General features: G+C 39.6%; 1 protein-coding gene across 5 annotated transcripts; it reads right to left on the reverse strand.

Moving 5' to 3' along the window:
* Positions 1-2,281: 2,281 nt before the first annotated feature.
* bnip2 (BCL2 interacting protein 2) lies at positions 2,282-14,250 on the reverse strand (the record flags this gene model as incomplete). Of its 5 annotated transcripts, none has more annotated exons than XM_084555388.1 (12): positions 13,840-14,250; positions 12,977-13,727; positions 9,530-9,625; positions 9,343-9,410; positions 8,527-8,703; positions 6,914-7,096; positions 6,699-6,801; positions 6,497-6,628; positions 6,296-6,382; positions 6,117-6,215; positions 5,243-5,278; positions 2,282-2,908 (listed from the first exon to the last, which is right to left on the reverse strand). In XM_084555388.1, exons 2-12 carry the CDS (start codon positions 13,333-13,335, stop codon positions 2,851-2,853), a joined length of 1,398 nt encoding a protein of 465 aa, XP_084411514.1. In that variant the 5' UTR covers positions 13,336-13,727; positions 13,840-14,250. The 5 variants fall into 5 exon arrangements, with proteins under 5 accessions (XP_084411514.1, XP_084411515.1, XP_084411513.1 ...); XM_084555389.1 differs by adding an exon at positions 4,643-4,670 and having other exon boundaries at positions 12,977-14,249; XM_084555387.1 differs by having other exon boundaries at positions 12,977-14,250.
* Positions 14,251-27,163: the final 12,913 nt, after the last annotated feature.

Below are 27,163 nucleotides of genomic sequence, written 5' to 3' on the forward strand. Positions count from 1 at the left end.
ATATTGTCAGACATCCTTGACATCTGGGGACTCCGGGCTTATAATCAAGCACTGATAATACACTGAATAAAATGGAGAAATTGTTGCTTCACAAATGATGGACCCAGTCGGATGGGCAAGTAAGGGAAAAAATAAGAAACTTTATTTTCCCCAGGCTGGATCTGAACAGAGAACAGTGTTTAGTAATGGTGCCACATTTCAAAGACATGCATAATAGGTTAATGAGCGATTCTAGGGTTGGGTAAATTGGCTGTGACTAACAAAGACACACAAAGAATCATTCATACTCACACCCATGTTAATAGGTGATTTAGAATCACCTATTACCGTGGATACATTTGGCCTAAACCCACACTGGAAACCCCTGAGCTTAAGCTTGTCAAAGTCAGACATTACAAAGTCGGAAGTCATCAAACAAGTAATCTAACTGGTTTGCTGGAAACACAAGAGACTTTTTACAATATCAGGAAAGTGTTTAAAACTGCAACAGCGTCACCCTTTAGCCATTAATCAGTATGGGCTACTTAATATTTACTTTAGATGATAAACATTTACCTGTAACACACAGGGGTTTTGGCCATCACACCCTCTTTTGTAAATGTACTGATAAGACACACACTAAAGCAGGTGGACTTGCTTGATTATGGCCTATATATAGGCCCGGATGCAAACCAGTGCACCCAGCGCAAGGGCCTTTTAGTGTGCTGTGACCATTGACTGTAAAGGGTGTGACAGGCGATGCAAAGTTCCCACCAAGGACCTACCTGCACAACAATCAGCTCAACTACATGAGCTGCCATCTGCAATTCGGTCCTGCGAGGGGCCGGGCAGCAACAAATGCCAAACCTATGGCATTCCCAAACACCTTTATAAGCGAGCATTTACTATTTACGCAGATGTTATAATGTTATAGTTTTCCCTTTATTTCAATATTCACTTCCTTTTAAAAAAAAATATTCAAAGGGGAACTACTGTTTTTTACAACCTGGACCTTTATTTCTGGCATAAAACATTATTGTTTACTCACCCATATAACTTTTGTGTAATTTGTATTCCTTCGGGAGATAATTAGATCAGCGTATATCCATGTAGTGGGAGTGACTGGGGCACCGAAACGCAGCCTCTAAATGATCTGTAATTTGCTACTGCTATGGTTCGTCCACAACCTCAGAAGCAGAAAAATTTTCAGCCATGTTGTAAAAAACTAGCAGTAGCAAATTACAGGTAAACAAGCCGACTGTCGTGGGTGCGCGCCGCGCTCAGAGACGACATCATCCAGGGTCTGTAGGTCGATCTACAGACCACGGATGATGATAACAGGTAACTCCGGACTCAACGGGGAATAGCACTAGCGTACGATAACAAAATATTGGTGAAATGAATGAGTTTCGCGGCAGATAATGTGTTATTTAGAGGCTGCGTTTCGGTGCCCCAGTCACTCCCACTATATGGATATAAGCAGATCTAATTATCCCTCAAAGAAAAACAAATTCATAAAAGTTATATGGGTGAGTAAATGATCGTATTTTATGCCAGAAATAAGGTCCAGGTTGCAAAAAACAGTAGTTCCCCTTTAAATTCTGTTAGGTTTCCAGTGCCTCCGCGTTGTTTTTCTGTCAACAAACCTAATGAATGTATTAAGAAATTTCTTTACTAAGTCAAACTGGTGACACACTGTCACTTAGAACTAGTTTTCTGAGATTGATGACATTGATGACATTACCATTAGGTGTGTGGAGTCCTTTCTGCCGTGACTCACTCTTAACAGAGCAATATTTAACCATTTTGTAAAGAATGGAATAGTTTAAAACAGGTAAATATGTATCATTACTTTATTAAATTGTCCTTCTACTAAAATGTCTTACTTTATTTTACCATGTTATGGTGCTATGCAGTATCTTCTCTGTCTCTTTATGGTATTTTCAAGACATTGTTATAGACTGTAATTTCTCATAATCTGTACTTTTATATTATCATCAAGACATTATGTAATTTATTAAAGCCCATGCTGTTATGATTTCAACTGAACTTCTTAATTGCATTACCAGGACACTGTCAGGAGTAAAGTTAGAATTTATGCAGGTTTACTTCTGCCATATAATATTCTGTGTCTTGATAACATAGTGCTGGTATGAAATAAAAAAAAAAGAGGGGAGGGGAGGAAAAAAAGCAACAGAGTGGGTCCATGGCTTTACTTGGCAGAAACAATGATAACACCTACATCTTAGATTTAGATTGTTGCTTTCGCAAATGTTGACCCTCCAAAAGTCAGAGGGGCAGGTCAGGGGCAAAAAAAAATAAAACTTTATTTTTCCCAGGCAGGACTTTAACAGTGAACATCAGCAGTGAACAATGAAAAAGGTGTCGTCCTAAATTCTTGTATGAAATGCCACTCAACGGGTCAGAGACCTAAAATGCAGCTTAAAACCAAATGATCAACAATAAAAATATATTAATTTCTCTCCTTTGACACCCATTGAATATAAATATATATATTTAAATGTAATAAAGCAGAACATGCATCCACCACTTGTAACAGAGTGCCTTAAATAAAGTGTACATACACCAGTAACTAAGACAAAAAAAAAAATCTGATAAGTTTGACATGATATATAGGAGTAAATAAAAAGGATTAAAAACATTTCAAACAGCATGTGGACAAAATGCTGACGATCAAGCTGCTTGGCGCAAAAAATACAGCAAGGGGTCGTAACAGGCAGCAGATTTTCAAAAAGGCACTCTCCTGATGCAAAGAAGTCTCCAGTCACGTCGCCCAGAACATTAACGGAGGAGTGTGTGCAGTTCTCAACATTCTTCATCACTCTCCTCCACGTTGCAGTGGGAGCAGGATCACTCTGGTACGGCAGCAGCTGCGATCTCGGCTTTGCCGTGCATATTCTGGTCGATTCTGCGAAAGGATTAAATCGTCATCAGGCATCTGTGTGACTGGGATGGTATTTATCTAACAGGGTTGGGACCACTGCATTCATCTTGTGAAACACCTTAACACAACCACTAAAGGACCTCTTTAACAAAAAATATCTGTCAATAGATTTCTTTTTCCTATTGTACCAGTCCCATTTTTGTACATTACAATTCAATATAAACAACTTGACTAAAATATTACCTACTATTATCAATAAACACATCAATCACAGCAGTAATATGACAAGTTTCTAACTTCTCCTGAAACCTTCTGAGACAAAAGCACTGATTTATATTTCAGTAAGAACTCCAGAAGATCTACACGTTTTATTTGCACAGTTTGCCTTCATTCTCCGCAGCACATTGCAAACAGTGGCATACTATATGTTGCAGTAAGAACAATATGATAACAAGCCTTTGTGCTTAAAATGCATGTTTGTTAATACTGGCTACGTTTACATGGACCATTTTTTTTTTTAAACTCCAATCTTAATCTTAAATCAGAAATAATTCTCCGACTAAACAGTTTACGTGGGTGCAAAATATTAGACTGGCATAGCTCAATTTTTATCAGAATATGAATCTGGTGACACGCCATTTGCATTTTGTTTTGGGGCGTGTTTCAACAAGCACAGAGAAAACAACACCTTGCACAAAACTGGACAGTCCCACAATGACTAAGAGCCAGTGTGCTGTAAACAAACTCAATTTCATGGTGCTCAGATGACGTGTATGACTACAGTTACTCTTCTGTCCAGCCTAACCAAATGATGTGATCTGCCAGGGCATAATCAGTTCCCAATGGAGTGACTGCACACCAGATTTTCCCTTACAAACATTTTGTGGGCTGGGGAACTTTGAGCTGCAAAACTATGGTAGGAAAAGAAGTCTTTTGGACATGCACAAAGAGATTCTGTGTGCTGTCAAATCTGCCCTAGAACTGAAATCATTCAAGCAGAAGAACCTGACAAAGATGGACCAATGTTTTAAACACACTGCCCTCATCGATTCTGGCTTAATTTATTCAAATGTTAACATGGTTACTATGCGCCATTATCTTCCTATTCAAACAATTATCAAAAGGTTTACCACCCACCATCTCAATGTGACTGAACCTGCTTTCCAGACAGGCCAGACTGTTCTGATCGAGGTGATGACATGAGGCGTTTTTGTTCTGATTCAGATGTTGTTCTGATTATTAACAGAATACCAGTATCCATGTAAACGTAGCCACTGTTTACCAAAAATATGTGAGGCTTTAGTACATTTGTCAAGCAAGTTTTTCAGTGAACCTAGAAACCTCTACACCTAACTGTGTGTGTGAGCAGTTTTATATCCTGAGGAAACAAAACAAAACAAAAATATTCTTTCTACACTATCACTGGTCCTCTAAATTGACATGATTATACTTGTCCTAACGCCACATGTTCTAACACCACACTGAATTCTCATTACTTATCTGCAAGAGCAGAATATTTCTATGTACATGAGCAAGGCTGACCAAAGCACCTACCAAACATCAGCAGGCAGTGGGTATGCAGTGAGTCATGCAAAGAGAAGTGAGGGTGAACAAGCTGGTTGTTCAGTGAGAGTCAGTTACTGAGAAGAACCATGTGAGGACACGGTTACTGTGCAACCACACACCACAGTGACTAAGGCGAGCTACTTCCTTTTAATTCCTTCCACCCCATTCAGATTAACAGACACGAAAACTTACCAAATGTCAAGCACACCAAATTCCAAACCTATTTTATATAAGACACATGCAAATAAGTCTGTCTTGATGCAACCACATTCATGTCTTGTCGTGGAGAGTACCAACACAATCAGCTCCATCAAAACTACTCTAACTTAATCTTAAAATGACTTGTCAAGTGTTGGTCACAGCTAGCATCACGGTGAATAAATTAGCCTTTAAAGAAAATGGCGGTTTTAAAAACAAGTAGTGGTTTAAGCAACGTACAGATAGTGGACATTACTTTGAGGTTATAAATGAGGTACAAAACGTGATAGAATTGGTTCAGAAAATTTATTTAGTTGGTTAAACAATCACCAAGGCACCTATTTTTGTAAACCAAACAGTTATTAAATGAGTTCATTAGGAATCCTGAAATCAGCTGAGAGGAAAATGCGAAACATGGGGGAGGAAAGCTGTCGATTTGAGCTAGTAGGTAACGGGAAATCATCCGACTACAAAACTGTGGAGGAGAATTAGGTGTCTTGGTGCATTTCTGAAAACCAACTGATCGCTTAATTGTTAGTTTGATGAAATGCAAAGGAATGCGGAGACTGACCCTGAGTGAAAGTGCATGTATACCTTTTATGGCTTTTCCTATTTTTTTCGTCGTCAAACCTTAAGAAGGGGGCAGGGAAACGGGGTTAAGGAAAGGTAAATACACAACCAACAGCAACCACAATCACCAAAATGGCAAAACACATTACTCGGTCAGCATTTGTGTTGGCTGTGACAGTATAAGACAAAAAGTCCCTGAAGACAATTTATCCGGGCATCCTTCCATGAACTGCTGCTCTTTATTAAATTCAGCAGCAACGTGGAGTTTAGTCATCATTTCTGTCACACTGGATTCGCTGTTGCCCTTGTGTGTTCCATTGCGAGTGCCGAAGAGACACTCTGAAATCTAATTTGATCAACCAGAATGTGTCGCTCATACAACAGTGTGCTTAGCGGCTGTCTGTCAAAAGGGGTTATGAGTTAGACCAAGCGGAAGACATGATGGCACACCTCTGCAGTTGCCAGAAATACCACATGACCTCAGCAGTGGATGTTGGTCTTCAGGGCCTGTGGACAGTACAGTACTGTGACTTACTATGAGCATATTTCCTTGAATAAAGCTACAAATGGCACAGTTTTTAAGGACACTGCACCATTTGAGGAAATACCGTACCCTGTCAGTGGGATGCAGCTAACTCACTGCAGCTCTTTAAGTCTTTTATTGGTTGTTTGGATGAGCAGGTAGGTATGTTTAGGAAAGACACACTTGCCAAAAAAAGCAGAACACTGCAGCACCACCGACAGTACCAAGGGGTGTTTTGAGCAGTTTACTACATTTAAATATAATTGTTATCAGAGCAGGCCCCTTTATTTTATGTGTTTATTTTAACTTTCAGACATGTTATATGCTACAATAACATGTTTAAAAGCAGTGTGAGAAGTGCTGTAGGACACTTACTGTTTGATACAATCTGGTATGGACACATACTCCATTGGAACCAGCTCTGCAAGGTCCGTCAAGCTGTACACGTACTTGATTTTCTGACTAAACTTGGAGCTGTGAAAAAGAAGCAGGAAACGTCAGGATCCAAGGATTGGCCAAAGTTCATTACTTTAATGACCTTAAACATCAGTTACCTTATGAATGGTTTTGTGAGTGCCAGAAGGGTGCGAATAAACCACGAGGGGTGCACGATTATCAAAGATTTCAAGTTCTTCCGTAACCTGCACAAAGAGATTGAGAGGGTGCGCAGAGCAATTACTCACACAAGTCAATATAATAATGCTATTTTGCAATGTTTGTCCTGGTTTTGCAAGCCGTGACCACTCAAGACTCACCTCCTGTCAATCTGCTGATAACACTTTCTCAGCCAGCCCACGGTTGGCATCTTTTTCCGGGAGGTTGCCCCGTTTAAATACACAATCATATAGTTCTCAGCAACCAAAAGTTCCAGTGTGCCAATGACATACCTGCAACGGGAATGTCACATTAGTGGTGGCTCTTAAGTGCGTGGTGAATGAGCCAAAGGACTTCACTCACTTGAATAAATTGTCCATGATGTATCTGTAATTTGGTTGATTGCTCTCAGGCATGAAGCACACAGCAAACACTATTATGGCGTTTAAACCGTCTCCATAGTAACCTGCAATGAAAAATTCAAACATCGAAAATTAGCACTTTCTATGAAAAATAATTAAATACATTAATTTGCTGTATTTATGCGTGTACCGGAATCACAATGTAATGTCACTGACCTCCGTGGCTGATAACTCTCTTGTATGGTTCAATGGCTTTCATGTCCACTCTGTGATCCTGGTCTCCAATACGAAACACCCTCCAGCGGCGACCCTCCTCCCTCTCCTCCTTAGCCGAGTACTCCTGCACTGTCTCCACACCTTTCTGCAGTAGCTCTGTGCTTTTCGGCTTAGGGAGATCATCTGAAGGAGAAGAAAGACTCTTAACAAACAGGTTTAATGTACAATGCTTAGTTTAAGAATTGATCCAGATCAGATCCATTTTTGATCAAAAAGCCTATAGAGTTGTCAGATCACTCAATTGTTCACATTTGAATTGGACTTTTTTTTCTCTAATCTCATGCTTTTTCTCTGAATCACTGGCAACAATCACATCTCCGATTCCATGTCTCCATTTCACTTTTTTTCTAGGACGAAAATCTACATTATCCTGGGAATACCCTGCTATTGTATTGTACTGCCTTAGCCTGTCATGGCACAGTATAAAGTGTCAAAGAAACGCTACCGATCACAGCAACACACCACGGATACGATACCTGAGGACTTCTGTGCATCTTTAGCAGGAGGTATGGCTGCATTATGTGCAGAATGTCTAGTTCCTCATATGACGCAGACATCGAGCAAAGTGTCCAAATGATTATGTATAACACAGCATGCAGCAAGCAGAATCAAAAATAACAAAATCACATCAACACACTTTCACGAGGGTTTTGTGTGAACATCCATTTTCCACAATACAGCAAATACGTGATACTGGCATGCGTTTGTTTTTTTTAAAACAAAATATGATTCCTATATCTAGATCATACACTTGCTATTCATTAAAGGAACAATTTAAAATCTCACAAAATACGACTTAAGCGGCAAAATGCCAAATATAATATATTCTTAAATGCAATTATAACAAATCTATTTTCTTATAGGGATCAATCAAGTTTTCTGATTATGATATGACACCCTGATTGACTAATAATTAAACTGCACAAACGTTAAAATGACAAATCTCTGACAAATACAGCAGTGCAGTGCCTATGAAACCATGCAAGTGACAAGCTGCTATTGCTTCGTCAAACGTAGGAATATTTGAAAGAAAGGAAAAATTACATATGCAAAAACATTAAATAAAAAATGAAAGGGTATGAAATGCGAAAATGCCCATGATTTGCTTGAACAACTGAGGACGTGATCTGGAGAGTGGGGGATGATTAACTCTTGGTCGGCAGGGGGAAAAAAAATGAAGGCTGTCCAAGTGACCTTACCACAAGGAAGAGAGAAACCTGCTGCTGGCCTGCAGCCTGTTTCCAGGCAGACAATGGAAACAATTCTTCCAATTGAAAAAGAGGAAGGCAGCAGTGTGGAAACACAAAAACGACAAAGCATGTTTTAACTACACTTCAGGCCGTCAGCTGCCAAACCAAACCTGTAAAACCAAGGGAATGAAATGCCAATGGATAACAAGAACCATTAAAATAACGACCGGTCAGCTCTTCAGTTAGCTGTAACTTTAATGCAAATGGGAATATTAATAGGATACTGATTTTCATAAACCATGTACACAGCTCAGTAGGAACACTGCATTTTAGGAACAAGGGCAAAACCAGAATACTCCTCACCTTCCCATTCAAACTCATTGCTGTTGTCCGAGGGTGTGTCTATGTCATCGAGGTCCAGCTCTGTGCTTTCATCCAGCTCATCAGAGAGAAGAGAACCTTCACTGCGGTCGAGCGTAAGGCTGATGTCTGGGGCTGCAAGTTTTTTCTTGGCTTTCTTGCCATGGTTCATGGCATAGCCTAGGGCAGATGCCAACTGGTTAGTGTTTATACGTCTTGTGCCAAGAATTTAAGTACAGGTTCAGATTTTTTCTTCAACAATCCCATTCTGTAAAGATTTGTTTTTCAAGTGTATCTCTAAGTTAAGGGAAGTGGACAAAATCCATGTCTGTGCTTGTTTGTGCAACAATCTTCACTCCAAATACAAATTCGGCCAAATCTAATGTCACCCCTTGGTAGTCTGAGTTTTACAAGTCAAGAGATCCTTTCCATATTTCAGTCTTTTAGTGTGATACTCCTTCTTTTTGTTAACGCCATCCAACTGCAGGTCAGCAAAGAAAACACTGCCTGAGAGGATTTTGAACCAAAAGAACTAGCTTCAAAAATACCTTGTGATTTGACCAAATCAGACTGCTGAGACCACATATTAGTTGCAGCTGAACATTAAAATGCACAAACAAGAATGATGATAACTCTCAACCAACAACTCTCTTCACTTAAGCTTGTGCCTTAACTTAGAAAAAAGTCAATGTAATCTCCTTGGTCACTGTAGCAATGCATGAAGCGGTGTTGTGTTTTCATCTGCAATTTCCCCATTCTGCAATTTCCCCATTACGGGACTAATAAAGGTTTTTCTTATTCTTATTCTTTTCTTATTACCAGGTTCTCTCTCTTCAGAGCTTCCAGCAAAAAGTTCATCGTCAAGCTCCTCTTCCTCTGGGAGGGGCCTAAAATTCAAACAGAAGGTAATCTTGCCTTCAGTAGGTCTATGGTTCATGTGACTTTGAAAACACAAACATGTGATACAAAGCTAGGAAGCGTGATCCGTGTGTGATTGACAAAATACCGCGGAAAGTCTTCATCCTGCCACTCTTCTTTGAGTTCGACTCCTTCCATCCTTAGGCGGGCTTCTGTTGTGGCAACGGACTCTTGGCGCTCTAGGCTGGTAAAGGAAACACAAAATGGTTAAGCAATCTTTTATGACTAATGGTCTTTGATTGCCCAGAGATCCTGTTATACTACAATACTTGTATTAAAGTCAGGAAAAGGGGGAACAGAGATTATTTGTGAAATCCAAACACATAATTGGTTATCTTTCAACGCTGATTTATAATCCTTAAAGGATTATGAGGGGAAATGCTGACTACTAACATGGCAAGAGTCAAAAACAATTTTTGTCAGAGGTTAAATAATAGCTAAACTTATCTTGAACATACACTCTGCCATAAATAATAGATTAAGGAACAAAGGAATTACAATAGAAGGAATGAAATTCTGTTCTTGACTATCTGAATAATCATTTATACCTGTGTAAGGTGCATAATACCAATAGACCAACAGCAGCCTCTACTGACAGTCTCATGAATCATGAGTACATTAACATTTGAAATCAGGTGGCAAAGATTTGTTGCAGCAAATACTGTGTGTGGAGAGGAGATTTTGTGAACTAAAAAAAATGTAAACAGCTTCAATATTTGAAATCAGATTTTTTTTTTTATCTATAGATTATTTTCTTTAACATAACCGGTATTATCAGATGGCAGTAAAATAACGCGCTATGCATTATCACACTGTGCATATGTTTGGATAATAGGGTCAGGAACAGTTTAACATTTCCCTCCCAAAATACAAATAAAAGCTTCTTCTTTATTCTTTATTGAGAATATTAGTCACAATGTACATTTTACATTCAAACACTTTTTGAGACTTTTAAGCGCCATTTTCCTGCGCCCATATGGCTTTACGGACTGACCAAATATTTACTGCACATTAGTCGTAATACAAATCCAACCTATCGCTTACAACAAAGCCTTGTATCAAGTCAGGAGAAGCACTGTTTGTGTTGGGAAACCTTGCAGTATGTAGTTCAATCCCAAACTAGGTCTCATATAAAAACAAGGTAGAAAACTATAGTGGTACATTTTTGTACCAGTTACTGAACAGATGCTGCGTGTTGCACTGCTAATCATTCCACGATATAGTCCCATGTTCAAGAATCTCAAGAGTTTTAGCTCGCAGCTGGCCACATAATCAGTTCACTGGCTTCTTGAAAAGCTTACAAGCTTGTGTTAAGGGCTTAGTTTATAAACCATATGACTACTCGCTAATACGGACCATGGTATCAGTTTTTTTTTTTTTTTGCTGTACAGAACTCCCTTTGGTGCACTAATCATATACGCGACCATACGCGCCGCCAGACACAAAAACATTCTGGGCATTTAGCGCTCAACATTTCAGAACTTGTGAGTTCAGCTGTGTGCTTGAGCATACTGCTAATCCTCCACATTACATTTGAAATCCAGGAATGCAATCAAAGGGCCTTGGCTCCATATGTTTGGGGCTGTCTACATTTGGAAGTCAAAGGGGAATAACTGCAGTTTGAAAACTACAAAAAAAATAATAGTGCACTTAACAGTGAACTGAGTTAAGAGGCAGATCCATAACAGATGGTTTGACTATGATGACACTTCTCTGCCAAGAGAGTTTGTTTAATTAAATGTCAGTCTAGACGTTGTCTGGATGAGTTTGGCACAATGTTAAACGATAAGTTAATTTTCTTGACGATGTTATTGTGATAAAAAATAGAAATCACACAGTTTTTCATTGCTATGCCTTTCTATTTTCATCATAAAATGCGTTAGGATCCATTATTGTTCTTTTAAATTAAGTTCCCTTGAGGCGTTACAATGCAATTTGGTATGACTTCCCCATTCATGGTCCTGTCTGTAAGAGATGTCAGGTAGTGAGTGATACTTTGGATTGAAAGTAGTTCCCACCTAATTTAAATGCATGACACTGATGGCTTGTTCTAGTTGTTCTTATAATGGTTATTCTATGCGAGGACAAAAAAAAACAAAACAAAAAAAAAACAGGTTCACAAGCCGCAGTACCATGTTGGCCTTTCACACATAAATCCACACATGCATATCATGGGAGTATTTCTAATACTGGTTTCTAACAGTCTTGCAACAACTATGATGTGCAAAAAGTTGTAATTAACAGTCATGGTGTGTGTGTGTGACACATCGCCCTGCTGTCCCCAACAACATCATTAGGACATCAAAAAAAAAAAAGGGCTGAGTGGTTGAGTTTCCAGTTTTTGTTTCCAGTTTTTACATACAAGTGTTGAAAATGTTGTGTTTTTATATGTCTGTATGTGTGGGGCTGTGGTATGATCCTGTCATTTTGCCTGAGGTAGGACATAATAGCGTGTGCTCACACAGTTACTACTCTACTGTATTCAGGTAGCAAACAAAAGCCACAACAGTCAGAGTCTATGCTCACGTTAGGTACACTAGTATAAACAAATTAGTTTTCACCAGCATACTTAATGAACTGGCAAGTTAGTATACATGCAACTACAAACAGGAGAGCTGACAGATGTGTTTAAGATAAACCGATCAGGCATAACATTATGACCTAATATTGTGTATGTCTCCCTTGTGCCTCTAAAACAGTCCTCACTCATCAGAGAATGGACATGGGCCTTCTGAGGGTGTCCTGTGGTGTCTGGCAACAGAATGTTGTTAGTGGGGTCTTTGGGTCCTATCGGTTGAGGGGAGGGGCCTCTGTGGATCAGCTTTGTTCCAGTGCATCCCACAGATACTTGATCGGTTTGGGATCTAGTGAATTTGGAGGCCAGGTCAACACCTTGTGCTGTTTTTCAAGTTTTTTGAGTTGTTCCTAAACTGTTTTTGTGTGTGTGTCTGTGTCAGGCTGCATCCTGCTGGGGATGGCTGCTGCCGTCAAGGAGTGCCACTGCTATGGGGTGGGGCACCTGGTCTGGTTTAAGTGGGTGGAACATGTCTAAGTAACATCCACACAGATACCAGGTCCAAAAGTTTCCCAGCAGCAGGACACTGCATTGTGGCAAGACACTGTCACACGGTCAGTGGTTTTGCTGATCGCTATATGTCATCATTATGACCTGTTTGTGTGTCCAACAATGAGTCAGAGACACATAAATCTGTACAACATTTAATGCAACAGATTATATGTTTGAAAGCAAGAATGGGGTCCAGTTAAATGTGATACAAGTATTGCCAAAAAAAAAAAAAAGAAGGTCTTCAATTGAGGAAGTGGAGACAACAAATAAAAGAAACTGCCGCTGCTTTTTGGAAATGAGAGTGGAGAAACACTGGCCTGTCAAACAACTTTCATATCCAGCGGAAAAACATTAAGACACTTGAACAAAGAACAGCATTCTTGCTATTGAAAGATGAAACTGTAAGCGTGCTAATGTTTCCAATTGGCCTAAAACGTAGGCCAAACACCAAAACGTACTAATACAGACCTTCCAATGGGTTCAGATGGTGAGCGAGGCTGGGGAAGGCTCACCGGGGTAGAGCTTCTTTCCCTCGGCTGTTTCTGCACAGTGTCTGGAGTTGTCCTTTCCTGTGGCGTTCCTCTCGTTTTGGCGAGGCTGTCCTGAAAAGCCTCTTCGCCATTTTCGGCTGTGGAAGCTGTGCTGTTTTGCAGTTCGTTTAATTCCTCCTCGTCGCCTTCTCCCGACACTCCGGAAGACGAGGGGCTAGAAGCATGCCTGTCCTCCCGAGTCCTCCTGGGTGTGCCAAACTCTGGGCTTCTATTGTTCAAACTCATATCACTCACATCCTTCAAAACCCCTTCACTCTCAAGCACATCCGATGCCATAAGTCCAGTCGCCCCGGCGCTAGAGCGGCTCAGTGTGAAAACAACCCGACAGTGTTTAAACCACCGGCCAGCTAATTACCCAAACCAATCAAGACAGCTAAATCGGGACTTCCACAACTTCTTCAGAAGTTTGCAGCTAGCGGGCTAGCTCTCGTGCGCCGTGCAGCTAGCCAAGACGCGTTGCTAACAGAAAGCTGTACCAACAAACAGCATATCTAATCAACCAAATAGTGTCAAATATCACAGTCGGTGCATAGATAGTCACCTTTCCTAAATGCGTCACAGTCGTGAACTCGGGAGTCCAAAAGTGTGCACTAGCTTCACATGAGCAGCGATCCTACTGATCGGTTTCCTTCCTTCCTTCCTTCCTTCCTCCAAGTCAGAACGCTCTCCTGTGGACGTAACAGACGTTAGTCACGCTAGCTTTTGGGCAACAGTTAGCTACTAAGTTAGCTAGTGAGCAAAAAACAAGCAAACGCCGGCTATAAACCATACAAATCCTACCACTTGCCAACTACGACGCAGTCCGTGGACCCATTTAAGCCGATATCCGCTTGTTTAAAGTGCCGGGTATTCCAACATCAGCCTCTGCAACGTAGCGCCAGAAGTTTGCTGTTTGCTAACAACGCTAGCGGACCGAGACTGGTGGTCACCCAGCGGCTCCAGAGTCCCGTGAGTTGCCAGTTGTGTTTCCAGCAGGTTCGTATGTGAACTTTTTTACACCAACCTCTAAAGCACAGATAACTCCAAAATGTCGCCAAGTTACTGCGCTTTGTTATTTCGGCGCACTGTTATTTCATTTAAATATTTTTGTCACTGCCATACTGTATGTTAAAATGTCTCAATGACTATTCCATATATTGGTTTATTTTCATTGCTTCACGGGTCAAAACAATCAAAACAAACGTGATAAATTGTTGCCCACGAATGTTCTTCAACTGTTGAAATAATCAATATAACTAGGGCGTTATTTTTTAATACAACACGAATCCCATTTGTCTGAATGGTGTGTGGTAAACGTTGGTAAACATCAAACCTGGCAACCCTGACATTTTTTTGGTACTTCCGTAAACTGGTGAGGTGTCGCTTCCACTGCCCTCTGCTGAGCATGGAAATAATCAAATTTTAAATGGTTACAAACTGCGCTCAATGACCACGGAGAATCGACATTGTCATATCACAAATAAATAAATGTGGATTCCGTTAAATGCACCAAAATTGAGCCTGAAAATAAATGTAGACATGAATGAATAGGTATTTCTGATTTATTTGCCTCTGAATTTCGCTTCCTTCGTCCCACTTCCCCTATTATGGTAGACTATTTTCCAGTCCAGTTTCCAGTTGTATTCATTTCTTCATTTTTCTTTTTTCCCCCATTTGTTCACGTTTTTATCAATTGCATTGTTTCTCGACATCACAGTCAGTCATACAACAGCAGTCAGGAGGTGTTTGAAAAATGGTAATCAGACCGCCTGATTTTATTTGATTTTATTTGTAGATACTTGAATATTCATTTTGCATATTATGCTTGTGCTTTTTACAGGTCACAAAGCTGACTTATGTGACCATATGATTTCATTGATTAAACAGCCAAATAGAAAAGACACTTTTTGAAAAGCAATGTTGGAGACAAAAATAGAGTTGGACTCAACAGTACATGGTGCATTGTGCAAAAGTCAGATCAGGACAAATATAAATTTCAGATTTTCAGTGTAGTAGTGCAGCATACACCAGTTGGATTAAAATTTTTTTAATTAACTGGTTTCATGTATTTAAATGATTACTCTTTGATGGTATAAAACTATTTTCACATGATTTAAGGTCACATTATTATTTAGATACAAAAACTATTAGCCTTCATGTAAAATTGTGTTTCATTATATGTAATAATATAATATAATGTGTAGTTAATTATGTTTTTTTTCCACCAACAGAATTTTAATCAGATATTAAAACAGTTGCTCTTGTCATTTGTCCTGTCTTCAGCATCGGTGACTAACCTGCGCCACTAGGTGGAGGCAGATGCTCACTTAAACGCTGCAGCCTGACTTCGCTACATCTGCCATAACCCGAGTTAAAAGGAAATTGGATCAAACTCTGAAGTATTGAGAAGAAATCTGCCACCTGCGGTTACAATCACAAAAACCTGCTTTACATTTACAAATTTGTCTGAATTTAACAATCTTTGATAATTTTATAATTAATATTGATTGTCTCAAAATAACATTTGCAATCATCTTTCAAGTGCAGTTTTGAATTAAAAGCAAAAAAGGCAAACTTGTATTTTTTAAAAAAAAAATAATAATAATAGAGTGCACAGCAGTCAGCCTCCACAATTGCACAATATTTTGCCTTTTTTTAGATAGTTGTAAATTCCTATTTTATTTTCAGACCTCACAGTAAAGAGAAAAAACAGCTGTAGATCTAATATAATGATGTTGCCTGGTTAATGCTTCCTCTGTGTGCAGCGGATCATTCAGTGTAATTTCTAATTAACACATTGCTATTTACTCTGCTGGATCATTAGGCCTCATCACAAAGGGATAATCCAGGCAAATTGAGAGTTTATGCTTCCCTTCCACCTTCCACCATGGTGCTGGATGCTAATGAGTCTAATGTTGAAATTATCCAGCAAATTAAGACAAATGTTGCCTGTTTAGTTAAGAAAAAAAGCTGTTGAGCCAGATGATGCCATTAACACATGTAAAAGCAATATTATAACATTATTTATATTTCTACTGAACTCACTTTATTTATAACTGGCTGAGAGTGGAAATATGACTTTTGATTTATCTTTTTTGTTTTGTTTTGTCTTCATTTTTAAGTAGTTACATTACATTGCCTTGTTCATTACTATAAAACTCCTTTCCCACCACCCATTAGTGTTATAGCTATCATTGTGTTTATAAGTCCACTGTAGCCCAGCAGTTCCTTCAGACAATGAAAGATACAGCAGCATTGTATGATTTTGGATGTATCAGGACCAATCCTCCTTTAAAAAGTGATCCATGAGTGATCCATGAACTCCAGATCGGGAGCAGACCCCTCATTTCATGATGAAAGGAGGGATGAGCGTGAGGATCAGAAATGGAGGCTGTATCCTATTTGCGAAGCAGAATCATTAGGAAGGTTCTCCTACCAATTTCCATAAGTGGGGTAGCGGGAAGTATTTAGGCTACTCGAAGTATATCACTAATGAGAAAAGACAAAAAGGATTCATGTGCATGTTTTATGCAATCTCTTTTTGGGTGTAGATGAATAATTATTTATGATTGCAAAGCCTAAAAGGGAGGCAAGAAGATAGCAACTGCAAAGAGACTGGTAAAAAATTTAAAGAGGAAGTTAAATGAATATTTAAGGGAAGATGAAATATTTAATGGAAACAAATGAGCAAAACATTTAAAACAGCATGATAAATACTAGTGAGTGCCATTAAAATGGCCCTCATAATTTGCTATTTGCTGCAGTAGCCGCGAGGTCTCACTTACATTCTGGTAACACTGTGAACTGAGGAATCCGACAGTTGTTTTCACCGTGCCTGTCATAATATGAGGACATTGCGTCTGTAACCCAGAGCTGACCTACTATCTGAGAAATATTAGCCTTTGATTCAGTGAAGTCTGTATTGATGCCACGAGGCAGAAACAATTCAAGTTCTATTGACCTTTTTCGTGTTGAGGTTAGAGTTCTGAAAAAAACACATAATGACATAAATTCGGAATTTGGTTGCAGCTTATTTCTCAAGAGACGTTCTGCATTTAGAGGTATCATAACGTCAGAGTTTCCATACACACGCACACAAGCATCTTAGTGAGTTTTCACCTACCAACATCAAAAGAAGAAAAAAAAATGTTCTGGAGTACGCAGCAGCACGCGTTCATTTGTTTTCCAAATGTGAAAATAATTAAATCAGCAAACAAATAATTATTCAAGTCAATGAGAACAATTATCTCAAAGACGCCTCTGAGACTTGGATGTGCATACTGAATTGATTAATTATCCTGCTGAAGATAATTGAGTGGAGCTGGATCTTTGACTGCTTCCTCTGAGCAGACTCTTGCATCCATTTTGATCTCACAGAGAATATCATCTCCACCATCATTTACAAAATATGGTCATTTTGAACCCCTTTGTGTGCCTTCTTAAATCCTAAAAGCAGTATTTATAGATCTTTTTTGCTCTGCATAATACATTTTCCCTGGATCATCAGAAAAAAATAATATCTAAAAATGCCCATGACTAGAAATAAAGGGCTTTTCATCTCTTACTTAAACTTCATGAACCTTGGGTTTTACAGCATATTGTAATCCTTATTAAATTGCCTATTAAATTTACTATAAATGTATCAGCATTCTGACCTGTGCTCATTTGTCCAAGTTCAAAGCTGTGTCATGCCCTTACTAACCTGTGGGCAGACCATTACTTACTTCTGAGCCAGACAGAGATCATTACCTCTGTGAATGATGGCGAGGCAGCCGGAGCCCAACAGCTTTATTTCCCAGCTCAGCTCGGCGGACGCAAGCCATCACATCCTGTTAACAATTCCATGGCTCCACCATAAAGATAAGCTCCCTCAATCAGCTCCGTCTGTCTCAACCGCCGCTGAAGGGCCATCAGTCATCACCATCCGGGAACGGGGCCCTCCTTATTCACTCGTGATTGACACCATTTAGATGATTCAGCCAGAATCGCCGGGATGTTTATTTCCTCCGCGCGCCACGGTGCTGTTTTCTGATTAAGGGAGTTCATTAAATATTTATTTTTGATATCAGCACATTCAAGTTCATGCAATCAGTCTTTCCCACTCTGAGCAAATATTGGGCTATTTCATGTGGAATCTTAAAATGAGTCAGAGGCTTTGACATTTAATCAGAGTGAACCTAAGAAGCCAATTGTCACTGTCAAACCACATGAAGGTCATTTGGGCTGTTAGGAATCTGCTTGCCGTCACATTTAATCCGAATATATCCTAATGACTCGTTTACATGTGAGATCCAGTTGGTATTTTATGTATAAGCACACATTCTGTTCAAGGCCTTTTATTCTATTAACCTGTCCCGTCTTTATTAGAGCCTTTCTAAGACAATTCCCATATGGCTTAGCCTTTGATAAATATGCTTTTAGGTCTACCTAATTAATGCATTCCGCTGTGATTTTCTTCACTTGTCACCCACTCTTTAACCTCACAGCGAAGGAACAGACTTTTCCTACTCAAATTAAAGGTCCTCTGAGACGCCGTACATGTGCGAGTTAATGATGTAGTGCGCTGTACAACCTGATATCTTATCTTGAGGGCCTTGTTGAAATGTTTTGAGTAAAAATGAATTGCGTGACCTCCCTGCTATGCAGTGTGGATATATTCCAAGCAAACACGGTTTAGTTTATTGTGTCTGAATTCAATGATAACTTTTCTTTTTTCTTTTTTTTTTTTTCCAGTTTGATTACCCCACGAGTCTTTTCATAGAGGTCTTGTTTTGTTAATATTAAGCACATATTGTGATAAGATTCTCATTGCAGGAATACGCAGTGTTTGTTGGTGAGTGTTTCCTAATTTTTCATTTTTTTAATCACATCCTGAGACTGAGAGCATGTCTTTTCATTAATTTAAATACCAGTAGAACAAAGCTTCATTTACATTCACGTGGGCACAGACCAACAAAGCAATGGTAACAGTGTTGAGACAGCATTTCTGAAGGGACGCGGGAGAGTAGACCTCCACTGACTAAGTCTACTACTATTTCCAAATTAATTAAAGCAATTCAGCATTTTTAAAGGTACCACTCAATTTTTCCTTTTTCTGCCAGCATAACTGTATAGTTTCCAGCCATGTGACCAAGGGACCATTCATAGGCATAATGAATGGGATGAGGTGGTGATCAGCATTTAATATAGTCTTAGCCATTTCCATAACTAAGTGTGCTCAATAAGAAAAAAGATCTTTAGTTATTACAATACAAAATATTGTCTTTTTTAAAAAAATTTTTTTAGGAAATGTTAAAGTATAGCAGGTCCAACGTAGTGTGATCTAGCCAGCTGTCACCTACTGTAAAAAATGCTACAATGAGGCGAAACATGAACAACGGTTTTAAACACCGGCTTATAGGGGCTGTTGTTTGTTTCCGTGGTTACAAGTCCCAGGGTGCCGGGGGACTAAAGCACCCTTTACAAACAGTAAACATAGTCTTTATGCACATCCAGGGCAAAGGTTGTCGGGGAGAAACAACTCGGTTTCTTAAGTGTTCAGTAAAGGCTCAGAATAATAAAAAGGAGAAAGACGGAGTCAGATCATACAGAAAAAGCTGGAAGTTTTTCACAGTCTCTCTTAATATCTATATACTGTATAAAGGAAATTTTACCATGTACATGTCAGATACCATGACTGATAAATTAATCAGAAGCCCATTACCCCCTCACAGACCAATGGGCTGTAGATGTAGGATATGCTTATGTGATTTCTAGTAGTAGTTAGGATTTAGACAGTTACCTCTGTTTGCCTTTGGGGACACCCAGATGTACAATTACCTAGAAACATGACATGCTCAAATAGAGGTTAATACATTTACAACAAGTCTGTATATGAAAACATCAAGTGACAATATACAGTTAGTATGACATCTTATAAGAAGCACAGCTTTCACTGTCACATCCATTCATCATCTATTACTATCCTGTAGGGGGTCGCAAACGGCCTGGACTCTATCCCAGTTGGCACTGGACGAGGGGCGGGGTACTCCCTGTACAGGTCACCTATCTATCACACAGTGCTAAAATAGAGAGACAAACAAGCATTCATGCACACTTAAAGCCAGTTTTACATTTTTAAATCACCCATTATCATAAACATGCATGTCTTTGGACTGTGGGAGGAAGCTGGAGCACCTGCAGGCACAGGGAGAGCATGCAAACTGCACACAGAAAGGCTCCAGCAGCCAACCCAGGACCCGGAGCCTTCTTCCTGTAAGGTGACATTTCTAACTACTGCACCACTGTGCTACTTTTCACAACCTGTTAAAATTGAACACATCTTGATTTGCAGAAAAAACTACTATGCACATTTGTAGTATTATTAAATGAGGTTTATGTTTATTATTGAAATGCTAAGTACCTGAATGCGGCCTAACACAGTTTACATGATCCAAACGTAATATATATCTGTATTAAGTAGCATCGTACAGCACTATTCACCCAGTAATGAGCTGAGTTACTGAATTTGCCTTAAAAACAAGTCCACTGAGGACACTCGCTTTAAAGACCTACACACTACTTCTGCTACTAAGAGTTCTAATATTGTTAGACAAAAAAGGAATCTCCGTGTTGCAATCTCAAACAACCTTTAATACCTGCATTGTCAAAATGCCACAAATCTTTCAAAATCATAGATGGATCAATCGCTCAGCCAACACAGAACTCTTTGAAGCACACTTAATTTAAAAAAGCCTACCGGGTAACTGTCAGCGCATGCATCAAACACTGAGTGACTGATGAGATAAACCAAAACTTATAATTACACTTTCTGTCACTTTTTATACAATAAATGTTTAAGTTACCATCCACACAAAACAATAAATACTGTGCACAAAAGCTTTTATTTCCCCCTCTCTGTCTTCAAGCCCTCTGAAGAATTTATTCACCATTACAGCCAAACAGTGCAACTACAAGAATACTTTTCCTTGTCTTTTAAAAAGATGAAATATTTTCTCTGCTGTGTAATTCTCCTCTCTGTATTTCGAGAGATACTGACCTAAAAAGGTTGATCAAAGACTGTTGGAACTCCACAGCCCGCAGCAACCAATAAATTGGTCCATTCGATGTTTTGCACTGACAAATTATTCTCCAGAGTACTAACATTCTTGGTAGCAACTCAATTAGCAAGAGACAGATGTAGCAAGAATTCACATTTATGTTTCATAGACGTTTCAATATTTTATTATTTCAGTGCATGTTGGCATGGAGCCTTTTATGTCACAGAAATGATAACTGTTTGCTAATTCTCACATAAAGTGATAGTTGTTTTGGTTGCGTATTGCAGCTTTGTCGGGCAACTACGCTGTTTAAAAGCCTAAAGGCTTTAACGCGAAGTTGGAATGGCCTTGAGCGGCTATATGTTTTAATTTAACTGTTAAAAGGCAGTATTTCTTGCTGTAGCTGAGGGGAGACTGCACCCACTTGCTGTCCTTGTAAGGAGAAATGTCAGAAAACAGAAGTGGAAGAAACAGACTTTCCATTAAAACCCTTTATGGTGTATATATTTAAATTCACAAGTGACTTCAAAGCATCTGAGTCTAACATCTGACATGATGGTCAGTTTAATAATCTTCACATCAGTCAGGTTATTTGAATAGGCAAAGCACTCACCCTATGATAATGAAAGTACTATTATTAACTATGAGAGGAGGAAAAAAAAAAATACCGATTTGCCTCCTACCCCATCTTTGCTCAAGGGAGTACATACCATCATTAATATGCAACGGTCCCTCTTGTCTGTGTTTGGGCATTTGATATTAACCTCAGAAACACTGGCGACCTTTTGCACAAAACCATATGGTTAACAATGAGCGATCTTCCTGCTGTTCAAGCATCATTTACCTCAGAAAGGCTTGAAAACAGGGAGCGTTACAGAACCACTCAATGAAGACGGCTGAAAGCAGTGAAGAATTCTATTCAATTCATGCACTGCAGAAATGTATCATTAAGTTATATTTATTTGATTTGTTTCTGTATGGACCATTTAAACCGTTTCAGTAGCTCCCGTATTAAGTGGACATTAATGCTGCAGCGTATTGTGTACTTGCAAGCATCAACAACATAAATATATGATAATACTCATGTTTTGAAAATCAAACATTTGGGATTACTCCCTTATGTCACAGGAACTGAATCCAGTGAGGTATGATGCACCGCATCTCCACACGTACAAATAACACCAGCATTTTCTAAACAAGTCTTTGTATGTGGAGGGAGCAGCAAAACACACGGCGCGCTCGCTGTTATGCAAATATGGAATGGAAGCAGAGAGCAAAACAGCTTTACAGACTCACTGTACATTCGCCGGGAACATTTGAGAATACCAGACTGCATAATTAACTTCCGATGAAATGTTCCCTCGAGTCAGTCCTCTGCTTTGTTAGCAAAGTAATTAAGCTATTTTTAATTGGCCTTTCAATTGTAAACCAATTTAGATAAAATGACATGGGGAATATTTCTGAAAAGTATAGACTTCTTAACCTGTGTGTTTCTAATGACATCTGGTCATGACAAATAAGATTTAATGTGAGAAAGAACCGACAGATATCAGAAATGGATTAAATACATTTACTGCAGGGTGCAATAATGCAATGAAAGTGTTATAAAGACATGTTTATAGGCTGTGTATGACATATACTGCATATTCTGCAAATGAGTGCACACTGTATTAACACAGATCTATTTTTGTCTTCATAGGTATGGCCTTACAATAAACCATGTGTCAAAATTAGTGTCAGTAAACTGATTTTATTTCACTACAGATGTTAAAATGAAATAGTAATTTTGAGACATACTGTATTTGACAATGTGCACATGGAGGAGCTGCATGTGTCCATGTGGAGTAAAACATTTTCACTGATTATTTTTGTTTGCATTCACGTAGATGCCTTAAATAGATAGATTTGAGCTGCATTTATTGGAGATATTCTACTTATAATTTTTAGTCTACAAGTAGATGTCTGCAACAACACTGAGTGGCATCCTGAAACATAATTTAGAGCTACAGCAGTTGCAGAAACATGGTGCTCCTCACAGTTTGAGATGGAGTTGAAACAGTTTAATAATTTAGATCAAAGTAAAAGTAGAAAAACTGAAAGCAGAAGGCGTCTTCGTGGAACCACATGAAAATTTCTCGCAGCGTAGCTTAAAGATGACAACCGAAGGGTTGACGAGCAGTTGTGAGGACATCAAACACCTCTGCTTCCGACTTGCTGGAGAATTTTTTATTTTATTTTTTTTGGTGTCTTTCTGCTGGCAGAGGATTCTGAATTGGGGATGCACTTATCAGCAGGGAGGCACCAGTGGAGAACTATCTGGATAGCCTTCCTAACCGGAGACCTCACCCAGAATGCATCATTAGGGTTTAGAAAAGATGGATGGCAACTCTCTGCACGACGAGGGTAAGTGTGGGGCGCAGGCTTTCCTCTGGTCCCTTGGCCTGCCTGCTGACCTGCTCCTGGGTCTTAGTTAACATTCAGGGAGCCCTGACCTGAAAAGCAGGCTTGGCAGCAGAACCAAGGTCCCATCCTCCCCAAAGAAATTAGAGGCGGTAATCTTTCAGGAACAACTTGCTAACCTTCCCAGACCATGTAAATGTAATGGATGCAGCTGATTGCCCTGCTTCTGTTTTTGCAGCCCCTCTGTGTCTCGCTGTCACTGACCGTGTCAGGTTGTGGCCAATTTGTGTGTATTTGACAGCTCAGAAGTGACAAATGATGGCCGGGGCTAAAAGAAGGTTACATTTAAACACAGCACAGGTCAATGGGGTAGATGGCTGAATGCTAAATCATTGTCAGGGAAACTAATGATATAACATTATAAGACAACAGGGCCCGGTAAAAGATGAAGTGCAGGATGTCATATCGTTGTTAATATCAACCAATGTCTGTTTCAACTGCACATTCATCTTGATTTTGCATAGACATCCACATTTTCACTGCTGAATGGAAACACGGCGGAATTTATGCAGCCAGATCCTTTTGTGCAGTATTACTTCAGCATTGTGGCTTCTTACTGCAATTTTATAGCGATGTAGGAAATACAATGATCACTTATTGTCTGTTCCCTGTAATACTACAGGGACTAATAAAATACACTTTGTTCGACATTAGGAACAAATATTTAATTCGCAGTGTCTGGGATGTGTTACACCTGCTGTAGCGATTTCAAAAACACACAGGAAGCCTGAATAACCAACACAGAAAGAGCCTGGGAACTGAAGCACGAGTTGTGGCATCTTGACAAGTCTTTAAGTAATTCTTACAAGAACAAACACCCTTAGGCTCACTTGCTTCATTGCTTAAGTCAAAACAAAGAGTGTATGCAGCCACTATATTAAGAAATCTAAATACATTTTAGGCCACCACTGGGGAAATATTGTCTGTTTTGTTGATGGCGCCGCTGTAGCCCGTATGAATCTGGTCACATTGACACCAAAATGTTATTTTAGTGTATAGATTTTTATTTTTTTTTTGCATTGCAGGGAAAAGGCAGCTAATAACAACCATTAGTACAACCTAACTCCATGTAGCTGGAGGTTATGTGGACACGGAGTGTCCAGGAAGCTCAAGGACGGCTCACACTCCCAGATTAAACAACATTCACTCTTTGTCAAATGCCTAGCTCCCAAAACTGCCAAGCCAGAGGAAAATGAGCCCCCACACGACCCTCGCTGTGGATGACAGGATAAAACACAAGACAGTTGTGCCTGAAGGAGACCCAGGATAACGAAATAATCTTTAATCTCTGTCCCTTCAAGGCACTTTCAACACCTGTTATTCTTGATGGCACTGCGAGAGAGGGCGGCTCGCAGATTCATTTTAAGCCTGGTAATTATTACACTAATTATTCACTTCGGTGTGGGGTGATTACCAGTCCTCGTTCAGGTGAATACCCGTCCGCGTGCACACCAGCTGTGGCCAAAGCAGCTTGGTGGAACAGTTGTTCCACTCCTATTTCCCTCGCAGATATTTGACCTCTTGTCATGTTTGCAATCTGTACTTCGGGGGGATAAGAGAAAAACAGCCAGAAACTTTTAATTGCTCAACAGAAACAGCAGTGAAAGGCACAGCTTTGGCCATCTGTTCGGCCCACATCGTCTCTTTAGCAAAGAAACTTCTTATTTAGACAGGTTGCACGGTTTCCATTACCCCGTATGATGGGACTTCGGCGAGTGGCTGTTGTGCCGCCCGTCGTGTGTAACAGTGAGACATTATTTCTCTTAAATTAATGAGTACTCATAGTATTTTTTTCTCCCTCTCTTCAATAATTAATGAATGAAGATATATTCTTTTCATTTAATGGGGTGCATTTATAATCAGACCTTGGGGGTCCAAAAGCCTTTAAGACAAATATTTCTGCTCTTTGACTAGATTTAATTCAATTAGTAGAAATACAACATCAAATACTGCGCCTCCATTAACAGATCTTTCATGTTAAAAATGAGTATCATGAATATTGCATTTGTGGTCATATGAAAACAATTATTCTCTGACTTAAAAAAAATGTTCAAGTAATTTGCCTTTGTTGCACAGGTAGTGGTGAGTTTTAAAGCACAAAGGAATGAATCCTAGGCTGTAATTACAATGTCATCCCTCCACTGTTTTAATATGGAATTACACTTCACAAGACCCCTTAAATGTGTGGCATGATTACCAGGTGTACACTGAATTGTGTGGCAGTGAAAATGGCATTTTTGCTGTTTGGAAGTGCCTGCTTCTCTCTCTCAGTGCTTCTGAAATGTTTGGCATTTTGTACTAGGTTGGGGTATGTTTGCTATATTTTTTATTAGATCTTATTTAGATTTCGCTACCCTGCCTGTGGCCCAACCAAACCCATTCATGTCTAATGGAGATGAAAATTGCCGGATTCTAAACAGACTATGTGCTCATCAAAATCAAGGAGCATTGTAGTCACTCCAAAAATGCTTTTAATAGCTTTTGAAATCAAGGTACATTAGGTTTTTGCTACATACTTGTTAAATAATCATTGTTGGTTTTAGCCATTTCCTGGGATTTGCTGACGATTAGTAAAACGCAGACCATCACTGGACTTTATGCTTGAAGCACATGGCCTAAGACACGGCTCTGCGGTTTATGTAAACATTTGGATTGAAACTATTGCTAGGAACTGGAGCATAAAGCATCCACAGTTTGAAAAGCAAGCCACGTGCAGAAAGAGTACAGGTGTTGCTATGGTTGGCATTATTAAAACGCTGTAATATTTGACTCTGATTATAGCAAACGATCAAGTAATTTAATCTGTCAGTGATTTAAGTATTGCATTGAAACTCATTTGAGTTCAAATTGATCAACAAATCCCTACCTTCGATGCACGTTCATCCATTTAAATATTGTGACACTGGATGATCTTCTCTTACGAATAATACTGTTGCGAGAGCCAACATATCTTGGTGCAACGCGGCCACACGTGTTCTGAAATAATTCACACACCTACCGCTAACCTTGAAGAAACTCGCAGAACAATCTCTATTTGAAGTTTCTGGAAAACCACTAAAAAAGAAAAGCAATTCTTTCTCTCCAAAAGGTCACATTTCACTGACTGCGGGAGCGCTGCTGAAATATAAATGCTTTGTAACACCGTGTCTGCTGATTGCTATACTCTCTAGGCAATGTCAATTTTGTGGAAGCACTTGCAGATTAAGTCGGCAGGACGTCAAGGGCCCTTGTAGAAGCTGCTATCTTGTCTTAGCGAAGGGTCCGAAAGCCCTTGTCTATTACCGCAGACACCCCAAGGACAGATGTTTTAGGCTTAGGGGGGTGATAGAGAATAATAGCACATTAGATTCCTAATGTATCTTGGATGCAGGACTCGGGGGAGACGGAACTCCTGGGTAATCCAAATTCATCTCCCTCTCTCTCCCTCATTTCCTCCTTTCTTTCTTGTCTTTCTTCGCTCTATCCGGAGTTGGGTCCTCTCTGCCTCTTGAGGTGCTGAATCTTAGCCTGAAGCTACACGCTACACAGTCCATTCATCAAACGTGTGACCCTCTCCAGTCAGGGATGGGATGCTAAGGACTAATGAACCCGGTGCGTGGTTTGAACGTATGTGTGTCACGTCTCTG

This window comes from Chelon labrosus, assembly GCF_963514085.1.
Source record: "Chelon labrosus genome assembly, chromosome: 11".
In the NCBI taxonomy this organism is placed as follows: domain Eukaryota; kingdom Metazoa; phylum Chordata; class Actinopteri; order Mugiliformes; family Mugilidae; genus Chelon; species Chelon labrosus.